This window comes from Leptonychotes weddellii, chromosome 3 (genome assembly GCF_054177405.1).
Source record: "Leptonychotes weddellii isolate Sample4059 chromosome 3, ASM5417740v2, whole genome shotgun sequence".
Lineage (NCBI taxonomy): Eukaryota > Metazoa > Chordata > Mammalia > Carnivora > Phocidae > Leptonychotes > Leptonychotes weddellii.
In genome coordinates this window covers 29791806-29817088 of record NC_138371.1, presented here as the reverse complement: position 1 = coordinate 29817088, position 25283 = coordinate 29791806, and the positions used below count along the sequence as shown (strand labels likewise).

General features: G+C 37.8%; 1 protein-coding gene and 1 long non-coding RNA gene across 6 annotated transcripts in view; both read right to left on the bottom strand.

Annotated features, from left to right (window-relative positions):
- The window catches only part of ICA1L (islet cell autoantigen 1 like), a 61311-nt gene extending 46030 nt beyond the window's left edge, over window positions 1-15281 (bottom strand). Inside the window, exons 1-2 of one of the 4 annotated variants that reach the window (XM_081815364.1) lie at window positions 14854-15281; window positions 3745-3896 (exon numbers count right to left, since the gene is read on the bottom strand). In XM_081815364.1, the coding sequence (XP_081671490.1) occupies window positions 3745-3770 (26 nt within the window). In that variant the 5' untranslated portion in view covers window positions 3771-3896; window positions 14854-15281. Of the gene's footprint in view, window positions 1-3744; window positions 3897-13809; window positions 14011-14853 lie in introns of those variants that run through there. The other 3 variants (XM_081815362.1, XM_081815365.1, XM_081815363.1) reach the window with 3 other exon arrangements.
- The window catches only part of LOC145720742 (uncharacterized), a 440998-nt gene extending 415715 nt beyond the window's left edge, over window positions 1-25283 (bottom strand). Inside the window, exons 1-2 of one of the 2 annotated variants that reach the window (XR_014143933.1) lie at window positions 25270-25283; window positions 18251-24480 (exon numbers count right to left, since the gene is read on the bottom strand). This is a non-coding gene — a long non-coding RNA (uncharacterized LOC145720742). Of the gene's footprint in view, window positions 1-16875; window positions 24481-25269 lie in introns of those variants that run through there. The other variant, XR_014143932.1, reaches the window with a different exon arrangement.

Here is a 25283-nt window from a genome sequence, read left to right as displayed (position 1 = left end):
GGAAGAAGGATGGCTAACCATTATTTCTTATTTCTATTCTTTCCTTCTTTGCTCTTGAAAAGGTCCCTTCTTTAATAGTTCTTCTAGTGAATCCTGTGGGTAAAAAATGCTTGATCTTGATATCTATGAAACTCTGTTTTGCCTTCATTCATGTTTCCTTTTTTTTTTCAAGATAGATTTATTTGAGAGAGAGAGCACACAGGGGGAGGGGCAGACGGAGAGGGAGAGAATCCTCTCAGGCTGACTACCTCCTGAGCTCAGAGCCTGAGGTGGGGCTTGATCCAGGGACCCCGAAATCATGACCCACATGAAAACCAAGTGTCAGGCGCTCAACCGACTTGAGCCACCCAGGCACTGCCATTCATGTTTCTTGTTTATAAAAATCTAGACTACCAATTTCTTGTATTTTTCCTTTTTTTTTTTTTTTAGTTATCATTATTGGTCCATGCAAGACTCATATTTTTGTTTGTTCATTTACTTGTATATTGATCCTTTTTTAACTTCTTCCTCATTTCCATCTCTCCTCACAATCATTATAATGTGCTTGAATGTGTACTTTTTAATTTGAATGTATTCTTGTAAAATGGGTTATGTACACATCCTAATATATAAAAATGATACGGTGTTGTAGATTTTATTTCTGAGTTTTTGGGTGTTTTTCACTCAGCCCTTTGTTTTCAGGTTCTATATATGTTGCTATGTATGCATCTGTTCTGTTGTTTGATTACACATCATTCTTTAGTGTTTAATTCTTTGAAGATAGAATCCCCATGTCTTAGGGCATCTATTGTAGTCAATGAGAAGTCTGGGGACAAACTATCTCTCCTTTCTGAGGAAGCTTTATGGTCTTTTGAATCTTTTAGAGTGTTCTATTTAACCTTGATGCCCTCAGGCTCTCTAAGATGTGTTTTGGTAGAGTACTGTCATTCTGAAGATTCATGTCTTCCCTCAGTTCTAGAAAATTTTAAGCTATTATCCCTTCAAATATTTCCTTTAAGCCATAATTTCTTCTTTTTATCTGTTTCTTCTATTGGGTGTTATTCTTTATAGGTCTTAATGGCTCATTTTTATCTCTGTTTTTCTGTGCTATCTTTTCAGTAAATTCCTCAGTACAATCTTCCAATTTATGAATTCTCTTTTCAGTTTTGTCTAGAGTTCATCCCAGCTATTGAGATTTGTTTTTTAATATCCAGTGACTCTTTCTTTCTTTCTTTTGTAATTTCCAAGATTTCTAATTGGTTCTTCTTCATAGTCTCCTAACTTCTTGTCCTTTTTAACAGTTACCATTCTATAATTTTTCTCTTTGGCACCCTAAATATATATAATTATTATACTTTTCTATAAAATCATTTTTTTTTTAAGATTTTATTTATTTATTTGACAGAGAGAGACACAACGAGAGAGGCAATACAAGCAGGGGGGAGCGGGAGAAGGAGAAGCAGGCTTCCCGCTGAGCAGAGAGCCCGATGTGGGACTCGATCCCAGGACCCTGGGATCATGACCTGAGCTGAAGGCAGTCGCTCAACTGACTGAGTCACCCAGGCGACCTCTATAAAATCATTTTTATCTGGAATGAATTCATGTTCCAAATGTTGATTTTGTTGGTTGAATTTTATAGGCTCATTGTGAGTACAGAATCTTTAATTCTAAAGGAAGCAAAACAGACTGATGGTAATACGCAGACTGATGGAAGCACTAAAATCTTCCTGAGAAAAATAATCTGTAAAGAGTTTTGACTAAATATAACATAATTGTTTGATGCAATTAAGAAAATACATTAGACAAGTTTGCTGTTTAATATTAATGTAGTACTCCTGATTACTCTGGCTCCCAATCTATAACTTTTCTTACAAACACAATCAGCATGTCCTCAAAGAATCAGAGTTTGTTAATGATTTCAACTAATGATATGAAACAGTCCAAAATGTCAACAAATTTTTTCTCTGCAGTGGGATAAAGGGTGATAATTTTCTGTAGTTTCCAAATTTACTAAAAGTAACATGTATAACTAGCTTTTGCATAACTATTATTATTTTGAAAAATGTTTACTTGATTATTAAGTCCATTTATATCTTTTTGGTTTTGTCTTTTTCGTATTTCATTTATTATTATGCAGCACCAGCAAGCCCTTATCCAAAGGTGAGAGTCATTCGTTCATTCATTGTTAAAGTACACATTAAGTAGTTATACTTTTATATGTCAATTTTACTTATGAATTAGTAAATGTATAAAAGAAGTCTGAGAAGTTAAAAGTTATTACAAGAACCATGTATTAATATCACATGTACATTATTTACAAGGGAGCTCCTATTCCCCTCTTGCCAACAATCTCACACCTATTAATAACAGAAATAAGATTAGAATTCAGGTGTGCTAGGTCCACAAGTGAAATATTGAAGAAAAACAGAGATCTTAACAGCATGAGACAAGGAAATGTCATTCCAAAAATAGGCTGAAGAAGGAAAAGGTAGATTGGTGATAAGACTGTAGAGTTCTCTATATTTTATTTAATAGGTAATGTGGAGCCAATAAAGGTTTTTGAGCAACAGAAAGATTAAACAGACAGCTCATAACAAGCTTTCCACATTCCAGACATAATCTAATAAGAATGAGGACCAAGGATTTGAAGGAAGAAGGCCCTGGCTGGCTCAGTCAGTAGGGCGTGTGACCCTTGATCTCAGGGTCGTGAGCTCAAGACCCATAATGGGTGTAGAGATTACTTAAATTTGTTTAATTAAAAAATAAAAAATAATAGTAAAACTAAAGGGGTGCCTGGCTGGCTCAGTCAGTGGAGCATGTGACTCTTGATCTCGGAGTCATGAGTTTGAGCCCCACATTGGATGTGGAGATTACTTAAAAAATACATTAAGGAAAAGGAAGTGAACTACAGAAGAAATTATATTTTTGAAAGAATGGCTGAAAACTATATTTCAAATCCTTTTAATTAAAGTATCAAACACTAAATTTTTACATTAAAAAGATATTAAAGCTAATCTCCTATGAAATTTAAGAATATTTCCAACTTCACTGCATACTTCAGGCGAGCACCTCTTCCAGTCCTCTGCTATGCCCAACCTTCCCAAGTGCACAGCCTTTCATATTATGAGGATCAAATGGGATAACATATGCAAAATTGCTTTGAAAAATATAAAGTTGTGGGGTGTCTGGCTGGCTCATTCGGTAGAGCATGCAACTCTTGATCTCAGGGTTGTGAGTTGAAGCCCCACATTAGGCACAGAGCTTACTTAAAAAAAGAATAAAGTTGAATGCAAGTATAAGACATTCTTTTAATTATTACATATGGCCTATAAATATACGTGATCTTAGCCAAAAGGCTGAGAAGTGATTACATATAGCCTATAAATAAACAAAACTATATAGGATGTAAATTTTTAAAACCTGAAACTCTTATTTATTTAACTGACATAATTTTAAAACTCAACATTGAGAAATAACCTGGAAGAGGTTATTCAGATATTAAAAAACAAGGTGTTCTGTTAAAAATGCAGATTGACCTCATGCATATATCTGCTTTCCCTTCCCTAACCCACTAAAATAACAGTAAAAGTATAAAACAGAAATGTAAGCAATTAACTCATAAGTATAGGGAGAGTAAGTATAAAGACAAGAGCAGATGAGAGACTTCAGTACATATTTGGAGAGAAAGTTGTCTGCTAAGCAACTAACAGAGGAATACTAATAAGCAATGAGTTAATTACCTTGCAGAATATCTGAAAGACTTACCATTTGGAAGTGGAAGAAGGATTCATTGAAGTCTGTATACAGCTGGCTGGACCCTGAGGCCCCTTTCTAATCTGTGTCACTCAATGGGAGTTGAAGAAATTGAACCCAGAGAGTTCTGGACTTGGGCAAGAAAACACAGCAGAAGACTTGGCCTAAAAACAAAATGATAAAGTGAAAGTCCACATACTAAACTGTTGAATGTTAAGCACTTTTCCCATTCTTTGCTCACCAGTAGCAAAGCATTCTCTCTCTCTCTCTCTGACACACACACACACACACACACACCTTTCCATTCCTCAGAAAAGACTGTAACATTCTTTTTTCTGGAAAGAATTAAAAGCTCCAGAGAAAAGGAATATGTCATTTGGACATTATAGAAGGATGACTCTTTGCCTATTCACTGTAGAACAAAATTCGCCAGTTGACAAGCTCACTCATACATACAAAGCTTCTGATTAGTTTTGTTATAGTCTTCCTCTTAAATATAAATGGAAACCCAAAGATCAACAGATATGAGGAAAGTCTCCATCAAGAAAGACCTCTGACCTAAACCAACAAATAGAAAAAAGAAAATAGCTGAGGGAAATTAAGACAATATAGAAAGGAAACAAAACAAAACACAACCCTCTAACTAATACTCTCAAAGAGGAATAATAAAAGAATAAGAAAGGGGTCTCTGGGTGGCATGGTCGGTTGAGCATCTGACTCTTGGTTTTGGCTCAGGTCATAACCTCAGGGTTGTGAGACTGAGCCCCATGTCAGGCTCTGAGCTCAGCATGGAGTCTGCTTGAGATTCTCTCTCCCTCTGCCCCACCCCCTGCTCACACACACTCTCTCTCTCAAATAAATTAATCTTTAAAAAAAGAATAAGAAAGAACCCTTGAGGAAAAGATAGGATAGCTGAAATTTTTTAAAAATTTAATAAAAATGTTGAAAAATAACTGAAGGACCTAAATTTCCATCCAAAAAGAGATTTACTCCAAAAATGCATCATTGTGAACTTTCAGGAAACTGGGTGTAAAAAGATCCTAGAAGCTTTAAGAGAAAAAGTAGATTATGTACAAAGTATTGGGAGTCAGGAAAAGAAATTTCTCAAAAGTAGCAATGCAATATAGAAGACCAAAATCCAACCCAGAAGAGCAAAGATGGAAAGGCTCAGGATGACAGCTGCATAGAACAAGTAGCTCAGGGGCACCTGGCTGGCTCAGCTAGGAGCATATTTAACTCTTGATCTTGGGGTTGTGAGTTTGAGCACCACGTTGGGTGTAGATATTACTTAAAAATAAAATCTTTAGGGGCGCCTGGGTGGCTCAGTCATTAAGCATCTGCCTTTGGCTCAGGTGATGATCCCAGGATCCTGGGATCGAGGCCCACATCAGGCGCCCGGCTCGGTGGGAGGCCTGCTGCTCCCTCTCCCACTTCACCTGTTTGTGTTCCCTCTCTCGATGTCTCTCTCTCTGTTAAATAAATAAATAAAACCTTTAAAAAAATAAATAAAATCTTAAAAAACAGAAAAAAAGGAACAAGCAGCCCAAATTTAAGCAGGAAGATGGACTCTGGAAAAGAGACCTCTGGGTGGGCTTCTGGGTGGCTCAGTTGGTTAAATGTCTGCCTTCTGTAAAATGTCTTATTTATTCACTTGAGAGAGAGAGCACAGAGGGAGAGGGAGAAGCAGACCCCCACTGAGCAGGGAGCCCAATGTAGGGCTTGATCCCAGGACTCTGGGATCATGACCCAAGCAGAAGGCAGCTGCTTAGCTGACTGAGCCACCCAGGAGCCCCATTATCTTTAAATTAGAGAACTCATAAGTGAAAAGACAAACTCACCATTTGAAAGATAAGGACAAAACAAGAATAGGCAATTCACAAAAGAACTTCAAAGATCCAATGAATACACAAAGATGTTATTTAATCTCTTTTGTAACTCAAGAAGCACAAATGAAAGAAAAATACGTTTATCTGTTAGATGAGCAATGATTTTAAAGGTTAACAGCTTCTGGGAAAGAGGGGGAAATCCATGCACGTTTGCATAATTCCTTTCGCTGACCAAAACAGAACCAAAATTAGAGAAGGAAACCCCTGTGCAAATAGCCACATCTCACAGCACTGATGCCAACGAATAAGTCTCAGATACAATGAGGTTTGCATCATCGTTAAAGAGGATGTCCAAATCTGCCATGCATCTCCTCTAATCTCAAACAGATTCAGTTTCAGCAAATTGAGTGGGTCCTGAAGAACAATTCCATAATCAATCACTAACTTGAAAACATGAGTCCTTAAAGGCATAGGAGTCAGACTTATGGAGGAAGCAGACAGCATTCTACTTGGTACATATCTCCCTATCACAGTCTGGCAAAGAAGACATAAAGAAAAGCTCATGATGTTTAAGGTGGGGGATATTTCTTCTAGTTTCCATGAGGACAGAGTTTCCATAAATCTTCCTAGCATCTTGCCCCTCTACCCCTTAAGTGAGAAACCTGACTGGCAAGTTCACCATGGTCCACATTTTTTGATTGGGCAGAGCTAATTTACCGAAGTCTTAGGTAAGTATGTCTATTACAAAGACCCAAAGTTTCCCTTGGTTGGGTTATTCCAGGTCTGGGCTGGGGAACAGACATATTAGAAGACCACCTATACCATAAATATCTTCCAACAGCTCTCTCAACAGTAAAGCTGATATTTTATCTCCATCTGCCTAAGCTCCTTTGACCACATCTGAATTGGTTCCAATCTCAGGAGAGAACAAAAGAGCCAAGAGGTATCATGCACTTGGCTCCCTAAAACTTACAGTTGCCATGACATTTTTTATTTTCCTTGCCAGGAGCCAAAGCATGGCTGTAGAGAAACAGAAAAAGTAAGCTAGTGGTCAACCCTGCATAGCAGACTGAAGTAGATCAATCAGAGATATGTCAGCATTGATCTGCCTCCAGAATGAATGTTTACCATATGCTGTGGGAACCTGCTTAGAGAGAGCATATGACAACTGTGTCACCAAGCAGCCAGTTTAAAGAAGAGAGATCACATCAATGTGTTCAGTCTCTTGTCTCAGCCTCTAGGCAGCTATTCCAATGGCTTATGCCATTCTTGGGTAAAGAGCAGGCCAGAACACAACTTTTCAACAATAAATAACATAAAAAAATAGGACTGCAAAAAAGGAGGAGGGATCATAATGTGGAAGAGAGAAAATAACCCACACATTTGGAGAACTGCTTCATAAAATAGAATTTTAAAGAAAAACTGCTTTGCATCAAATAAATAGAACATAACTCCATAAAACAGATTTTTAAAAAGAGCTGAAAGAAACAAAAGATAAAAAGAAAAAGAGAGAAAAAATACCACAGTACTTGAAATCATGTTAGAAACAACTCCAAGTAGAGAAGATACTTCAGAAAACCAAGTTAATAATATGGATGACAAGCCAGGGAAAATCATTCAGAATGAACATGACAAAGGTGGTTAAGAGTCTAACAAAGTAGTCAGAACAAAGATAGATTTGTAAGATAAACAACTGAAATCTAACATAAGTAATATTCTTAGACAAACAATATGGAACAGCCAAAATATTCAAGGATTTAGAGGTGAAAAACTGAAAGGTCTTGTCATGTATCAGGAAAAATTAACAGGAAATGATCAAGATTTAAGATATATTATGGAGTGTTGCCAAATATTAAGGATAAAAAAAAGATGCTTTTAGCATCTAGAAGAAACAGGGCCACCTACAAATTAAATAATTTATGCTGGCCTCAGACATCTCCTCAGCAACATTAGACAATGGATACAAGTGATTTCTGTGTACAATGTGAAGTGAAAAAGAATATGACATGGGGGCTCCTGGGTGGCTCAATCAGTTAAGCGTATGCCTTCGGCTCAGGTCATTATCCCAGGGTCCTGGGATGGAGCCCTATGTCGGGCTCCCTGCTCAGTGGGGAGCCTGCTACTCCCTCTCCTTCTGCTGCTTCCCCTGCTTGTGATCTCTTACTCTCTCTGTTAAATACCTAAAATATTAAAAAAAAAACAAAACGAATATGACATGTAATTTTCTACTTAGTGAAATATAATTTTAATGGATATTTAAAATTCCATTTAATGGATGTATTATAATTTACTAAAATGGTCTACTATTGATGGATATTTAGATGGTTTCTGGAATATTATTAAACCATGCTGAATAAAAAATAAGAATAAACATATGTGTATTATTTAAAATACATGCAAGTTTATCTATAAGATAAAATCCTGCAAGTATATTGGCTGAATCAAAGGGTATATACATTTAACATTTTTCATTTTCCTAAATTGTCCTCCATAAAGATTATACTGATTTTTATGCCCACCAGTAATGGAGGAAAGTGCTTGTTCACTGCAACTCAGCACACTGTTATTAAATTTCTGATCTTCCTCAACCTTAAAGATAAAAATTATTTTACGGTAACCTAATAATTTGGAATTATCTTACCATATTTTTAAAAAGATTTATTTATTTATTTGAGAGAGAGCATGCACATGAGCGGGGGCAGAGCCAGAGAGAGAGGGAGAGAGAAAATCCTTAAGCCCTGACTCCCCAGTGAGTGCAGAGCCTGACATGGGGCTGCAACTCACAACTCCAAGATCATGACCTGAGCCACAACCAAGAATTGGATGCTTAACTGACTGAGCCACCTGGGCACCCCATCTTACCATATTTCATCCATTGAAGACACCATCATTTGAAAGGTACACCATTATTTTATATACCTCTATTTAAGAAAAAGATCTATAAAGTAAACTGTTTCAAATCATTAATTTTCAAATACATAAAAAATTCAGATTTCAGAAATAATTTCAGAGATGTGAAAATATGAACAGGTGCTTCTTAGAATCAATGAGATATGATATATAAGAAAGGCTGAGTATCTGGAAAGGTCTTTTAAATATGCAAGGATCAGGAATATAGCACATACAAATGCCTCCCAGAACAAATAAGCAAAACAACTAAATTATTTGAAGCCACAATCCATACAACTAAAATGTATTTTTTTAAAGTTCTTTTTTAAGATTTTATTTATTTATTTGAGAGAAAGAGAGAGAGAGAGCACAAGTGGTGGAGAGGCAGGTAGAGAGGGAAAAGCAGACTCCCCACTGAGCAGGGAGCCTGACATGAGGCTCGATCCCAGGACCTGAGCTGAAGGCAGATGCTTAACCAACTGAGCCACGCAGAAGCCCCTAAAATGTCTTTAAAAATGAAGAATTTATGGGATGCCTGGGTGGCTCAATCCGTTAAGCCACTGACTCTTGATTTGGGCTCAGGTCATGATCTCAGGGCTGTGGGATGGAGCCCTGTGTCCAGCTCCACTCATCATGGAGTCTCTCTGCCCTTCCCCCTGCTGGTGCTCTCTCTCTCCCAAATAAATAAAATTAAATCTTTAAAAAAAAAAAAACACTACTAAATCAGACAAAAGACTTCAAAAAGATAGGGCTTGTTCTCGGATAGGAAGACTCAATAAAACAAAGAGTTCATCTTTCTCTAGATTAATCTATGCATTCAATGTAATCTAAATCATTACCAAGAGATTGTCTGCAATTCTTTTTAAAAGACAAATGGAATCTAAAATTCACTGGGAAGGGACACCTGGGTGGCTCAGTCAGTTGGGCGTCTGCCTTCGGCTCAGGTCATGATCCCGGGGTCCTGGGATCGAGTCCCACATCAGGCTCCCTGCTCCACGGGGGGCCTGCTTCTCGCTCTGCCTCTGTCTCTCTCTCTGTCTCTCATGAATAAATAAATAAAATCTTTAAAAAAAATTTTAAAAAAAATAAAATTCACTGGGAAAACAACTGTAAAAATACCAGAAAAAAAATCTGGAAAATAAGAATAATAAAAATCTTTTTAAGCAGTATTAATTCAGTCAGCATTATACTGGTCTTCCATATCCACTTCAGAAAGTTGCAAGAGAACATTAATTCCATCCTAACAATGAGAATAAGCTAGATAACCTACAAAATTTAGTGTTTTTTTAAAGCCCATCAGAGGGCCGAGGATGCAGGTAAGCTAATGATCTAAAATCCAGAAAAGGACTAGCCTTACCTAGGACTGCAGAGACCCCTGGCTGCTTTCATCTTTTTTTTTTTTTTTTTAAGATTTTATTTATTTATTTATTTGACATAGAGAGAGAGAGAGAGAGCAAACAAGCAGTGGGAGTGGCAGGCAGGAGAGGGAGAAGCAGGCTCCCCACTGAGCAGAGAGCCTGACATGGGGCTCAATCCCAGGACCCTGATATCATGACCTGAGCCAAAGGCAGATGCTTAACGACTGAGCCACCCAGGCACCCCCCTGGCTGCTTTCATCTTTGGCAGAGCACCAGGAGGAAGAGGCAGCTGCTTCACAAAATAATGGAAGGCAAAAGATAAGCAAACTGTATCTTTAAGTCCTGAAATAAAAGTTGGCCAACAATTCTATATCCAATAAAAATATCCTTCAAAAATGAAAGCAAAATAAAATTTCATACAAATAAAGATGAAAGAATTTGTGCCACATTGACCTGCACTACAAATCTAAATATTCTTTTTATTTATTTATTTATTTATTTGAGAGAGAGAGAGAGAATGAGAGACAGAGAGCACGAGAGGGAAGAGGGCAGAGGGAGAAGCAGACCCCCTGCTGAGCAGGGAGCCGGATGCGGGACGCGATCCCGGGACTCCAGGATCATGACCTGAGCCGAAGGCAGTCGCTCAACCAACTGAGCCACCCAGGCGCCCCAAATCTAAATATTCTTTAGGGTAAAGGAAAACAACACATAGAATCGCAGTTCTACAGGACGCAAGAGAGAAATCAAAAAGGGTAAATAGGATTTCTCTTTCTGCTACTTCATTATTGGTGTACAGAAATGCAAAAGACTTCTGTGCATTGATTTTTATATCCTACGACTTTGCTGAATTCCTGTATCAATTCTAGCAATTTTTTGGTGGAGTCTTTCAGCTTTTCTACATAGATGTCATCTACAAAGAATGAAAGTTTGACTTCTTCCTTGCTGATTTGGGTATCTTTTATTTCCTTTTGTTGTCTGATTGCTGAGGCTAGGACTTTCAGTACTGTTATTAACAACAGTGGTGAGAGTGAACATTTCAGTCTTGTTCCTGACCTTAGGGGAAAAGCTCTCAGTTTTTCCCCATTGAGGATGATATTAGCTGTGGGTCTTTCATATATGGCCTTTATGATGTTGAGTTATGTTCTTTCTATCCCTACTTTCTTGAGGACTTTTTAAAAAGATTTTATTTATTTATTTGAGAAAGAGATAGTGACAGAGATATGAGAAAGAGCATGAGCAGGGGTGAGGAGGAGAGGGAGAAACAGGCTCCCCACCCAGCAGGGAGTGGGATGTGGGGCTCAGGACCCTGGGATCATGACCTTAAGCCCAAGTCAGACACTTAACCGACTGAGCCACCCAGGTCCCCCCTCCCCCTTTTTAAAGATTTTATTTATTTGAGAGAGACAGATATCGATAGAGAACACGAGCAGGGAGAAGAGGGAGAAGCATTTTCTTGAGGATTTTTTATCAAGAAAGGATGGTATTTTGTCAAATGCTTTTTCTTCATCTATTGAGAGGATCATATGATTCTTACCCTTTCTTTTATTAATGTGGTGTTTCACACTGATTGATTTGTGGATATTGAAACACCCCTGAAGCCCAGGAATAAATCCCACTTAGTCAGGTTGAAAAGATGTGCTATATATACACAACAGAATATTACTCAGCCATCAAAAAGAATGAAATCTTGCCATCTGCAGTGACGTGGATGGAAACTAGAGTATATTATGCTAAGTGAAATAAGTCAGTCAGAGAAAGACAAATACCATATGATTTCACTCCTATGTGGAATTTAAGAAACAAAACAGATGAGCATAGGGGAAGGAAAGGAAAAATAAAATAAGATAAAAACAGAGAGGGAGGCAAACCATAAGAGACTCTTAAATATAGGGAAAAAACTGAGGGCTGCTGGAGGGGAGATGGGTGGAGGGATGGGGTGATTGGGTGATGGGCATTAAGGAGGGCACTTGATGTAATAACGAGCACTGGGTATTATATGCAACTGATGAATCATGAAATTCTACCCCTGAAACTAATACTACACTATATGTGAACTAACTTGAATTTAAATAAAATCTTGAAAAAACAAAAAGGGTAAATATGTTGATAAATACACAGGAATTTTTAAACATTTTAAACATTACATATACACATGCATCTTTAAATTTCACTAAAAGATTGATTCTTTAAATTAAAAGTAATAAAAATATAGAGCACATGTAGAAGTAAAATATATAGACTATATAATAAGCAGAATATATAGAAGTAAAATAAGAGCACAAAAGGTGAGAAGATGGTATTGCAAGTATAAAGGGTAATATTCTTACGCTGTTCATGAAGTACTAGAATATGTTTGAAAATCAGCCATGATAAATTCAAGACACATATGTAATCAATCTCTAATACCACCAATAAAAAAATAACACGAAGGGACAAAACTAAAAAGATAGGTGAAAAAATGTTTTTCTAAAAACTCAATTCACCCAAAAAGAAGGCAGGGCAAGAGGACCAAAGAGTAAATGAAAAAATGGAAAAAGAACACCAATATGCTTAATCCAAACACAGAAAAAAGTTATAAAACTATAAATGGACTATATACCACTATTAAAACACAGAGATTGTTGTGAGACTGGATAAACAACTTCAGCCCAATGTATGTAGTCTATAAGAAACACATTTTAAACATAAACACACAGATGAGTTAAAAGGAAAAAGCAAGGGGCAAACATCAAGCTTATATTAATGTCAGAACAGGCTTCCATGTAAAAAGTATTTTCAGGGATAGAATGGGCATCTCATAATGATAAAAGGGTCAATTTGGCAAAAAAGACAAAGGTATCTTAAAAGTGTATCTGATTAATAACACTACCAAATAGAAGGAAAAAACCTGACAGAGCTGAAGGGAGAAATAGACAAATCTACAATAATAGAGACTTGAGACTTAGCACTTCTCCCAGAGTAACTGACAGAATGAGACATTAAAAATGTGAAGATAAAAGGCTTGAGCAACACTCTCAACCAGCTTCCCTAACTGACATTTAGACTACTCTACCCACCACCAGTAGAATACACATTTTTACCAGCGGGTAAATGGAACATTGACCAAGAAAGACCATAGGTTAGGCAAGAAAAAAAAAAACTCAATAAATTTAAAGGTATTGAAATAATACATGTTTTCTGACCACAACATCGCTAATTTAGGAATCAACAGCAATGATCTACATAAAAAATTCTAAAATATTTGGAAATAAAATAACACACCTAAATAAATAATGGATCAAAGAAATCACAAAGATTTTAAAATATCTTTAAATGATACTGAAAACATTCCAAATTTGTGGGATCTAGCTAAGCATGCTTAGAGGAAAACTTACAGCTTTAAATGCTTATATAAAAGGAAAAGAAGATAGAAAATCAATTATTTATGTTTCCAACTTAACAAGTTAGAAAAAGAGGAGCAAATTAAACCCAAATTAAAAGAAACAAAATTAGAGTAGAAATCTGAAACAGAAAACAGACATATAGAGAAAATCAACAAAGTCAAAAATTTTAAATATAGGACGTAGCACACATGAAATCACAAAGTCAGTGTAAACAAAACAATTTATATCATGTTTTATATCTGATAAATTTTGATATTTGGTACTAGTTCAGTCACTGGTATAAATTTTATTAATTGCTTTATGATAAATATTTCTAATAAAAATGTGGTTTCCTAGTTTTTACACCAGCCTCATGTTGGCACCAGTCTCATGTTTGCAGCTTTCCCACTTTGGACTGGCTGAGCTCTGAACACTCATTTAACTCTGAAATTATAATGATTTGTCTGGCAATTATAATTACTTATAATTAGAGCAATGTCTTGCACGTAGTTATTTCAATGGCTAGATGCACAATCATTCTGCACTATTAAATACAGAAATTTCAAAGAATATTGGTAATGCTGGGCACAGATAAATATAAAACGATTAAAATTTTTCATCATATAAAAAGTATATACATACCATTAGTTGTTTATTTGGCCAATACATGTGTAATTAACTCCTACTAAAGGATGAGGCACCTGTGGCTACTCCATAAATATTGATGTTAAGATGATGAAAGTAATATCGCCTTACAGTAAGTTGCCTAAGTCTAAACCAAATAAATCAATACATAAATGCTTAGAGAAAATCCAAAACCATGGATAAACGTGATCTTCCCAATAAGCTATTTTACAGTGACCCATAGTTTATAAGAGGGTTTATGCTCTGTGCATTAACAACATCTATTACATGAAAAATAATCCCACCCCCTCTACTGGCAAACCCACAGTATCGCGGGTTGGTTGCCAGGTCGGATTTTTTTCCCCCTCTCCATCTTTCTCAGAGCATCAGGTATCTGACCATTGACATCATCTGGGCACCCGACCAGGTGATCCGCGTTTCCACGAGCCGGATCGGTGTACGGGGCTGGGTTCATGGCCTCAGGATTTGTGCGCGGAAGCCCTCGGGAGCTCGGCTATTCCGCAGTTCGCCTCAAACCGCACATTTACTTATGTTTTGTTTTTAGCAAACGCTTGCCACTTCGTTTCTAAAGAAGGCATTTCCATCACTAAATAATGACATAAAAATAAGCACAACAGAAAAAAGGAGGTCAGCAGGGAAAGCACCTAAGGGCTGGGAATATCTGCTTCTAATGGAAGCGAGCTCCACCTTCGAAAGAAATCACCCAAACAAGCCTCAGGCTACTGCGCACGTTCGCTAGCGGGGCCAGCGTGAAGGGAAGCTCCTTTTGTTAGGAGAGGACCCAGCCTCCCTAAAAACCACTCCTGGCCCGTTCTGCCCTGGGGAGCTCCGACCCGGACCTCATCCGGGAGGGAGGCCGCAGGGAGCGGCGAGGCCCCGAGAGACCGCGTGCGCGCGTGGCGTGCGCGTCCCGCCGCGCCTCCACCTCAGGGCGTCGCCACGGGAACCAAGGGTTTGGCCTCCGGCCCGGGAGGCCGGGGCAGGGCGCGGCCCGACCGCCGCCCGGAGGGAGGGGGGCCGCGGGAGGCCGCAGACTCTCACCGCGACGCTGAAGCCGCGACGCACGGTCCTCCGCCACCTCGGGTCGCGCTTGGCTGCGCGGAGGTCCGTCCCGGCACCCGTTCCTGCCGCCGCCGCCCGCGAGCCCCGAGACGCCGCCGGGCCACTCCCGCAGCCCGTGCCCCTCCGCACCCGTGCGTGGAGGTGTTGGGCTCCGGCTGCGGGAGGCGGGAGATTTAAACCCGGCGGCCTGGCGCGCGCGGAAGCCGCGCTGCCCTCGGCGTCTCGGTCAGGCGTCCGCGTTCTCGCCCTTTCGGGCTCTAGCCTAACCCCGAGGCCCGGCGCTCGGTCCGTTTTCTGATGAACTCCGGGACCCATTCTGTTCTTCCTTTACCAAATGCCAGGTTATTAAACACGAAAACGGTCAGAACATCATAATTAAGGAACTGTGTGTGAGACCCCTGAGGCATTCTCGATTTCCTTTTCTAAGCCCAGCGCCCTCGGCCCGGGTCCCTCCCTGCCTCCTCCGAGCCCGCACCGCACCTCTACCAGGCTAGGAGCTTCTGAGCCTCAGTCATTCCTGAATCCTGGGGCGCTTCTCAGGACCAGTGCCCGCACGCGGTAACTGTACACGTGCTATATTTAACTCTTATCGTAAGGGTTTAAAGAGGATTAAGTTAACAACTGTTAATAACTGACCTCAAATGCACATATACATAACCATAATTTGTGTTCATAAATGAGTCTTCAAGAGTAAAAGGCAAAATTTGAGCCTAAAAACTAAAGAAAAAAATGGAAATAAGACAAAAGTAAATTGTTCCTGGTGGAAGATAATTTAAATTCAAAGAACTTTCTTTTTAAAGGTGATTCAAAATATCCTATCACTTTACTAAAGCTTTACAGAATATTAATTACAACTGTGACACAGCCTAGTAAGGAAAAAAGCTTACACTCCAGGCAATAACTAAGTCTGTAAGATCGTGAAAGATGGAGTGAGATTCTAGAATATTATTACAAAGTACTTACCTTAAAAACCTGAAAGTAGTCTTAGAATAGAAAAAGGAATAGGCTATTTATACTAGAGTTAATATGGACTGAAAATAGTGAGAGGTCTTTAGGCCGGGGATTCTTACCCTGAAATAAATATATGGTGTTTCAAAGAAAGGGTGAATACCTAAAATAATATGCAAAATTTTGGCATGGGTCTTCTAAAAATATTTTCTGGAAATGTAACCAAACCCAAGTTCCACTGTCCAAAGCACAGCAAAGCCAATCACTGAGACATCATGCATGAAAAAGAAGGTTTATTCTAGAGGCAGCCAAAGAAAGATAATAGGGCAAGCTTCAAATCTGCCACTTAGAAGGGGGAGAGAAGTTTTTTTATAACCACAGGGGTTGGGATTACATATATATTGATGAAAAGGATGGTGAAAACTTGTGGTTATTCATGAGGAAAGATGGAGCATGTTTATTGAGCAAACATGTAACATACATCCCATACTCACTTGTGTGGAGACTTAAAATGAGGCAAAATTCAGCCCCTGCTGTCAGGCATCTTAGGACAAGGAAAGGGACTATGGGTTTTCTCCAAGAGAGCCCAGATAAACGGGAGGGGGTTTTGGGCTCATTATCTAGGGTAAGGAAGACAGGGCCTTGCTGTTCATAGGCTGGAACCTTATCACTGACTTCTAGCCCAGGTCTCCCTAGTGGATTTGTAAACACACAATAGCTGATTAGGGTCTCTGAAAAATAAGCTTTAGATTTCTTAATTTCAACCTCAATCCTATAGGGGACAACCTCAGGAAGAGTCCACAGCTTTCCTCAGATTCAAGTCCAGATCCTTAGAAGGGTAAGAATTAGCATTTGGCAATAAGGATGACTTCTGTACTTCCTCAGATCTTTCCTCACTCATGATAGGTTTGGCATCCCTCCTAAGGACATACTTCTACTCAACAAATGTAATTATTTTTCTGCCTGCCTTCCTCACTGGATGCTGAGCTCCTCCAAAGTAAACATTTATTCATTTCAGTAGCTTTATCTCTTGAACACAGTGCCTAATACATATTGCATTCTGAATGAATTTATTCAATCAATAAGTGAACAGAAGCAAAGACAGCTCATTGACAACTGAAGGATACTGTATAAAATATCTAAAAAGAACTGAACACCTTTCTTCCCAAAGAATAAATGATTCTAATATAGTAAGAAAATGACTTTCAGAATGTTACCATGCACACGTTAAGTTTCTTGGGGTATTTTAGAAAATGCTTCTTCCAACAGGATGAAGTTTTGTTTTTTTTTTTCAAAGATTTTATTTGTCCATTTGACAGAGCACAAGCAGGGTGAGCTGCAGAGGGAGAGAGAGAGAGAGAAGCAGGCTCCCTAGTGAGCAGGGAGCCCGATGAGGGGCTCCATGTGGGGCTTGATCCCAGGACCATGGGATCACGACGCAAGCCAAAGGCAGAGGCCCAACCGACTGAGCCACCCAGGTGCCCCCCAACAGGATGAAGTTTAACTCAAGAGGATATTAAACATCAGCTCAATCTGAAGCAGAGAAAGGTCCTCCAAGAAATATACCAGAAAGTCGGAGTGACTGTGGGCAAGGCCTGTTGGTTTTGTTCACTTAACTGGGGAAAATTACTGGAGATACACAATGTCTCCAAGCCACCATATAATGTAGCATTTATACATAACCACATTTCCTTCACAGGTGACTAACAAAGGTGGGCAAATGGTGGCAAGGTATAAAAACTGTTTCAGCAAACAAGGTCGAGCTACTGACACTCCTGGGCAGGAATCAGGTTTTCTTAATCAGGTATTTGATATATGTTTGTAGAATGAATCAATGACCTTGTTAGCTGTTGGATTGATAAGAAAATACTTCAATGCCTGTACTAGTCCCTTAACAGATAAATGAGGCACCCAGAGTAGTTAAAATGTCATGTTTCATAAATAAGCTTTTTTTAGGAAACAAGAATTTAACACTATTAAAATGCTTTTATATGGGAGGATATAATTTCATCTAGAAGTGCAAATATTTATAGAAGTGTTATTTAATTTTCTATCAACAGGTTTATCCTAATATAAAGTGTTTTCCTCCACTGTAGGCTTCTACAAGTGAACTAGAAAAGACAATTAGATGACTTGGAATGTGGGGCTCCACAAATCTGGGACCCAAAGCAATAAACAGCAATGATCTTTTGTACTATCAAGCAAACCTCTTGTTAATCTAAATAAAACTTCAATTGATATTAAAAAACATACTAAGAATTCTACACTTTTTGTGTTATTTTGCTTTTTTTTTTTTTTTTAAGATTTTATTTATTTATTTCACAGAGAGAGACAGCGAGAGCAGGAACACAAGCAGGGGGAGCGGGAGAGGGAGAAGCAGGCTTCCCACCGAGCAGGGAGCCCGATGTGGGACTCGATCCCAGGACACTGGGATCATGACCTGAGCCGAAGGCAGACGCTTAACGACTGAGCCACCCAGGCGCCCCTTGTGTTATTTTACTCTTATTAAAGATTAGGGATCTACTGAACCTGATGTCATGGAAATAGCTCCATTTCTTCAAGGTGTTCCACTTTCCTTGTAATCTCTTTGATCTTATCAAGGAAGTTAGAAGTAACAGGTCAGTGGCAGTTAGTAAGGGTATGGAGAGCTATCTTCCCAGATGCCTACACTAGTACTTACATATGGCAAGCCAAACATGCTCTCTACCATACTGCATTTTTGTTGATTCTAGTAAGGCTAGAATTAGAGACGGTATTATTAGGATGATTCTTTTAAAATGAAATGTTATAGACCTATAAAAAAAAAATTTCCTCCCCCTGAAACCACTGAACTGAATTTGGTATTAATAATTCCCCAGCATTTGTCTGTACTTTTACTATCCATACAGATTATTTGACAGATTGTACCTAACAAGATCATTTCTCTGTATCTCTAATTACTGACGAATGTATCCTATCTCTATCATTAATTGGCTGTACACCTTCACACAAGGTATTTAAGCTGTCTGGGTTGTGGTTTCCTTTAATAACATGAATAATGTGATAATTCAAATGATATGAATGAGTAACAGGATAATTTCTAAAGTTACCTTTTGCTCATATACAATTCCTATATGAAAAGAAATGGGTCTTTGAAAAAGAAGACTATATATTATTATGCTAATACACTTAGTAATATACTAAAATTGAAATTAATTTTAAGGCAAAAACATGCAAAGCTGAACATAACATTATGGTAATTTGGTAACAATGAATGCCACTTAAATTTATATACAACCTTTCTTTTATGTAGGTGAAGACATCTTCAAACTTACTCTTCACATTTATAAAAATATTCTTATGAATGACTTAAGAATTGGCAGAATATATATGTAGTAAAGAGCTTGAGCTCTAGACTCAGATACATCCAAATTCAAATCCTGACCCTGCTATTTACTGGCTACATGAAATCTAGTCAAATAACTTGACTCCTCTAACACATATATTCCTCCTTTAAAATAAAGGTCATTAGGCATCTGCCTTGGGCTCAGGGTCACGATCCCAGGGTCTTGGGATTGAGCCCCACATCAGGCTCTCTGCTCCGCGGGAAGCCTGCTTCTCCCTCTCCCACTCCCCCTGCTTGTGTTCCCTCTCTCGCTGTGTCTCTGTCAAATAAATAAATAAAATCTTTAAAAAATAAGTAAATAATAAAATAAAGATCACTTAGTCATTTTAATGTCAAAGGATTGCTATGGCAGCATACAGGTGGATTTGGGTGGATTTTTTTTTTCTTTTTTGCCATTTTAGTAAACACTGCCAGAAAATAATTTACTTTGGGGAGCCTGGGTTGCTCAGTCGTTGGGCGTCTGCCTTTGGCTCAGGTCATGATCCCACGGTCCTGGGATCGAGCCCCGTGTCGGGCTCCCTGCTCCGCGGGAAGCCTGCTTCTCCCTCTCCCACTCCCCCTGCTTGTTCCCTCTCTCGCTGTATTTCTGTCAAATAAATAAATAAAATCTTAAAAAAAAAATAATTTACTTCTTCAGATCTGTGAATATCAGTGGATATTGTAACAAAGATAGCCTATCTAACCCTATGAACTCCCCCCAAAATTCAAAGTTACATTAAAGACATTATCTAGTTTAAAATCAGAACCACAAGAAACTGCGACTCCTGGGTGGCTCAGTTGGTTAAGTGTCTACCTTTGGCTCAGGTTGTATCACGGACCTACATCGACCTGCTCAGTGGGGAGCCTGCTTCACCCTCTGCCTGCCGCTCTCCCTGCTTGTGCTCTCTCTCTCTGACAAATAAATAAAATCTTAAAAAAACCCACAAGAAACAGCAAGTGTTGGCGAGGATGCGGAGAAAAAGGAACCCTCTTGCACTGTTGGTGGGAATGCAAACTTGTGCAGTCACTGTGGAAAATGGTATGGAGGTCCCTCAAAAAGTTAAAAATAGAACTACCCTAAAATTCAGTAATTGCACTACTGGCATTTACCCCTAAAATACAAAAACCCTAATTCAAAGGGATACATGCAACCCCTATGTTTGTTGCAGCATTATTTACAATATCCAAACTATGGAAACAGCCCAAGTGTCCATCAATAGATGAATGGATAAAGAAGATATGGTATATGTATATACACAATGGAATATTATTCGGCCATAAAAAAATGAAATTTTGCCATTTGCAATGACATGGATGGAACTAGAGAATAATGCTTAGTGAAGTAAGTCAGAGAAAGACAAACACCATATGATTTCACTCATGTGGAATTTAAGAAACAAAACAAAGGAAAAAGCCAAACCAAGAAACAGCCTCTTAACTAGACAGAACAAACTGATGGTTACCAGAGGGGAGGTGGATGGGGGGAATGAGTGAAATAGGTGATGGGGATTAAGGGGTGCACTTGCTGTGATGAGCACTGGGTGATGTATGGAATTGCTGAATCACTATATTGTATAACTGAAACTAATATCACACATTATGTTAACTATCAGCATTAAAATGAAAATCTTAAAAAAAAGAAAAAAGGTAAATTTAGCTTATATAACAAAATACTAATTAACAGTGGTTTTTTTTTTTTTTTACAGCTCACACCCCCATCCTCTACCTCTTATTAGTATGTTTGATACTAGAAGTCTATGATAGTCTAAAACTCTCAATATTAAAGTAAATAAAAATTCCTTTTATTAGCAGTTTCTCATTAGCAAAATTTGGATTTCACTTGCCTTTTGAAACCTGATTCCAATTAGTGGCTTTTTAAATAGAAGCAATAATTGAATATTGCTTACATATGCAGAGTCTCAAATGTCATTTTTTTCCTTTTAGAAGTTACAGTAGTATAAAGATTATTTCTCCTTATATTTGCTTTATATAAGCAAATGACTTTTCAAGATTAGAATACAGAAGAATTTTTGTGAAAAGATTTCAATGTTATTATCAGAAATTCCCAGATAGTATTTGGTTTGCTGGGTTGTTTGTTCAATTATGCAATTATGTGTATTTTATATCAATTTAAACTTTCATTTGTTCTTTTCCCCAATAATGCTAGGAAGCATTTTGATATATTATTATGCATCGATGACAATAGTTCCAAAATGGCCAATCGAAATTCAAAGGACAAAGCAAATACCAGTCATCTATTCATAGAAAATCTATTATGTTTTTCTGCATTCTATGCAGAATTAAAAATCTTACGTAACTCAAGTTTCTACCTAATAATCTCTAGGTAATTGTCACAGCCAGGTTTTGTTTTCATGGTTTCCAATATAAAAAGATCATCGTGTCTTAGATAAGACCCGGAGGCAGCTTTATCTAAGAGGAAAACAAAACTGAGCTACTTAGCGTATGAAGAAATATGCTTTCTTCCTTCCTCATGGTATTTCTGAACTATCATTTCTGCCAGAGGTAACAGCTCCACCTTTCCCAACCTGTATCTGTCCAGATCTGGCTAAAGTATCACTCTACTACAATGCTTTTCTTGACATCCAACTTGCTTCCCACAAAGCTAATTGGTTCCTTCTCTATGCCACCTTTCTACCTTACATTTACATCTTTTATGCATTTAAGTCACTGTTATAACTAATTCTTAAATGAGTGTTTCTATGCAAGCTTATCTTTTTGGAGGTAGTGTCCATGTCATACATTTTTCTGCGTTTTTTTCCCTTTCCCTCCATCTCCAAAGAGACGCTGGTACATGGTAGAAGTTCAGCCTTTGTTCTTGAACTGACAATTAGGTATACTTTGAGTCTAATTTTTAATATTACCAAGATTATCGTTAAACAGTAAGAAAGGAATTTCTTTCTTTTTTTTTTTTTTTAAAGATTTTATTTATCTGAGACAGAGAGAATGAGAAACAGAGAGCATGAGAGGGAGGAGGGTCAGAGGGAGAAGCAGACTCCCTGCCAAGCAGGGAGCCCGATGCGGGACTCGATCCAGGGACTCCAGGATCATGACCTGAGCCGAAGGCAGTCGCTTAACCAACTGAGCCACCCAGGCGCCCCAAGAAAGGAATTTCTTAAAACTGTGTTCGATGAGGTAAAAGCAAGAATCAACATGGTTAGGAACGTCATAATTTGTATCTTCTAGGCTTTGGTTGGCCTCTCATATTTTTCCTGTTTGAGGAGTAATCTAACCACCTGAGTTACACAAGGAGAGAAATTTGGCAGAGATTGATCCCAGAAACTTGATCACTAATGTTACACCCATCCCAAGGGAGAATGCCTGAAGCATGAATGTATCCTCCTTGGAACCAGGGTTGAGAATAAGTGAGGGACCAATACTTGATGCTACTTCCTTCTTTGTCCACTACATCTAATAAATAAGCCTCTTTACCTTTGCTTCAACTACCTAGTGTATGCATACTACAACTGAGCCCAGACTGGGTGAGTTAAGAAAAACATTTAGATAACTCTGACAAAGGCTCATTCAGAGAACATTTAAAACAAGAAATTCTTCTTTGTCCTATAAAAGTTAGACTTCCAAACACTACAGATATGATGAAATTTATACCAGTCTACACTAAATGATAAAAACAGACTGGTATATTTTCTAGCTAACTTGATATTCACTTTTTTTAAAAAGATTTTATTTACTGGAAAGAGAGCAAGAGAGGGAGAGAAAGCACCAAGGGAGAGGGAGCAGACTCTGCTAAGCAGAGAGCCAGATGCGAGGCTTTATCCCAGGACCCCTAGATCATGACCTGACACTTAACTGACTGAGCTATCCAGGCACCCCTGTTTTTTTGGCATTAAAATACACTTTAAGAAATTATATAACTGTAGCTCTAGCTCTTTGTGAAGATGAGGACCATATCCTAGGGATTGACGAAGCCTGGGTCCCTAAGAGTGTGGAACAAAACCACTCTCTCCCAGCCCTGGACTGCCTCGATTTCAACTTGTAAGAGAACTAAACTCCTAACTGGCTTAATCCACTGTTAACTTGGCTCTCAATTGCAGCCAGGTATACATATTACTTCCTAGACCTCTGTGATAGGAACATTTTTTGACATATACTGCATTACAGTCTAGTGATGAGACCAACCTTATTTTCCATATATTAGAGGCTGAAGTGCTCTGCTTGAGGAATACCAATCCATTAAAGATGGAAGTCACACTTTAAGAAGACATTTACTTTAAATATTTGGTATATAACATATGTAGTAAGATAAATGCTAATGATATAAAATTTATAGAATGTTTACTATCTAATACTGACTGAAAGTTTTTGTCTAAAGATTCTATTCTATACAAGGATAGATTGGGGAAAAAGATTCCTGGTTACCATGAAATCTGTATGCAATTTCTAAAGGATTCTAACATAGCTTTAATACAAAGTACTTCACTTAAAATATTTCAACAAACTCTTAATTGGCAGCATCTATATGTTTTAATGTTCTGAATACCCAAAAAGTCTTATTATAGTTAGACATCACTATTTTACCTAAAGCAAATTGTATTTCTAATTTTTTCTCTATTAGAATTTATTACTTTCCTTAAGATACTTTTTTTTTTTTTTTAAAGATTTTATTTATTTATTTGAGAGAGAGAATGAGAGAGAGAGAGCACGAGAGGGGGAGGGTCAGAGGGAGAAGCAGACTCCCTGCCGAGCAGGGAGCCCGATGCGGGACTCGATCCCGGGACTCCAGGATCATGACCTGAGCCGAAGGCAGTCGCTTAACCAACTGAGCCACCCAGGCGCCCCAAGATACTTTTTTTAAACAGCTAACATTGGAAAACTTAAGTTTCCCCATCAGAAATAAAAATCTGGACAATTACTATATTTTTAATATATGCTTTTACAGCATTTCAAAAGCAAATCTTAATTCAAACCAATACCTATAAAAGGAAATAAAAAAACTCAGTTTACTTTCAGAGTTTGCATATGGCAGAGAGAGCAGGTCACATTTAAATTTTAACAACATAAACTATTGTATAATAAATATAAAATAAAGAAATAGACAGTGATAGCTATTATCAAGGGTGAAAACATTATATAAACTTAAAGAGGCTGCTTTCTGAACCGTCACTGATGTAATCTGAAGCTTCTTTATCAATTTCATTTACAGAAACAATCTCTGGAGTCAAATTTATCATTCACTTTCATGCCCCCACATGAGAAGTAGTAGGTGAATATCTGTAGGAATACAATTTATTGTCTGCTCCTCCACTCAGAAGTAACTGTGTAAAGGGAGAGGAAAAAAAAAACATTTAAGTAAACATAATTTTAAACATAAATACTGACTGATTACAGAAGGAATTATGGATGAGCAGTTAACTCGCATTTAGAGCTAATACTTAAATGGACCAATTACATCAATTTTCACTACCATATTATAATACACTCTATTAATACTTTAAAAGTGATCATTTAAATTTGGTTGAGGCATGATATGCTATTGTACTTTCTATGAAGTATTTGTTAAGAAATATAATAAAATTTAAAAGTCTAAGGGGTGATATAGTTTTACCTATTTAAGAAAATTAAGTTTTATAGGAGAGTATCTTAACTGTTTGCAGGTAAATGGATATTACAAATTATTCAAGTAGCCCTAGGACCTGTATTTGGAAAGAATTCTTTAGCAATAACAGCTAATATACACAAAAATAAGTAAATTGTAATTCTTTAAGCACATTTTGTAGTCTAGACTTATTCTGCAAGATTTTTTTAAGGGGGAAATACTTAGAACTAACTGGACTAGTGGAGCAAATTTATGGATTTAAAACATTTCATTAAAATACTTGAAGAAAAAACCGCTTCAAAATTTTCAAATTTTACTACTCCTAATTATAAAGAACAAATTTGTTTCTTCTTTGAAAGTAATGTGAGATTTTTATGACTAATATTAAGGGAAACTTAGAATACAGAATTATAATTATCAGCCACATTGAAACTAGTAACTCCCTAAATACACACACCAGATTTATTCTCTATTTTTCCTCTTTACCAAATAACTAATAAATTCTTACCCCTGTGTCTGTCC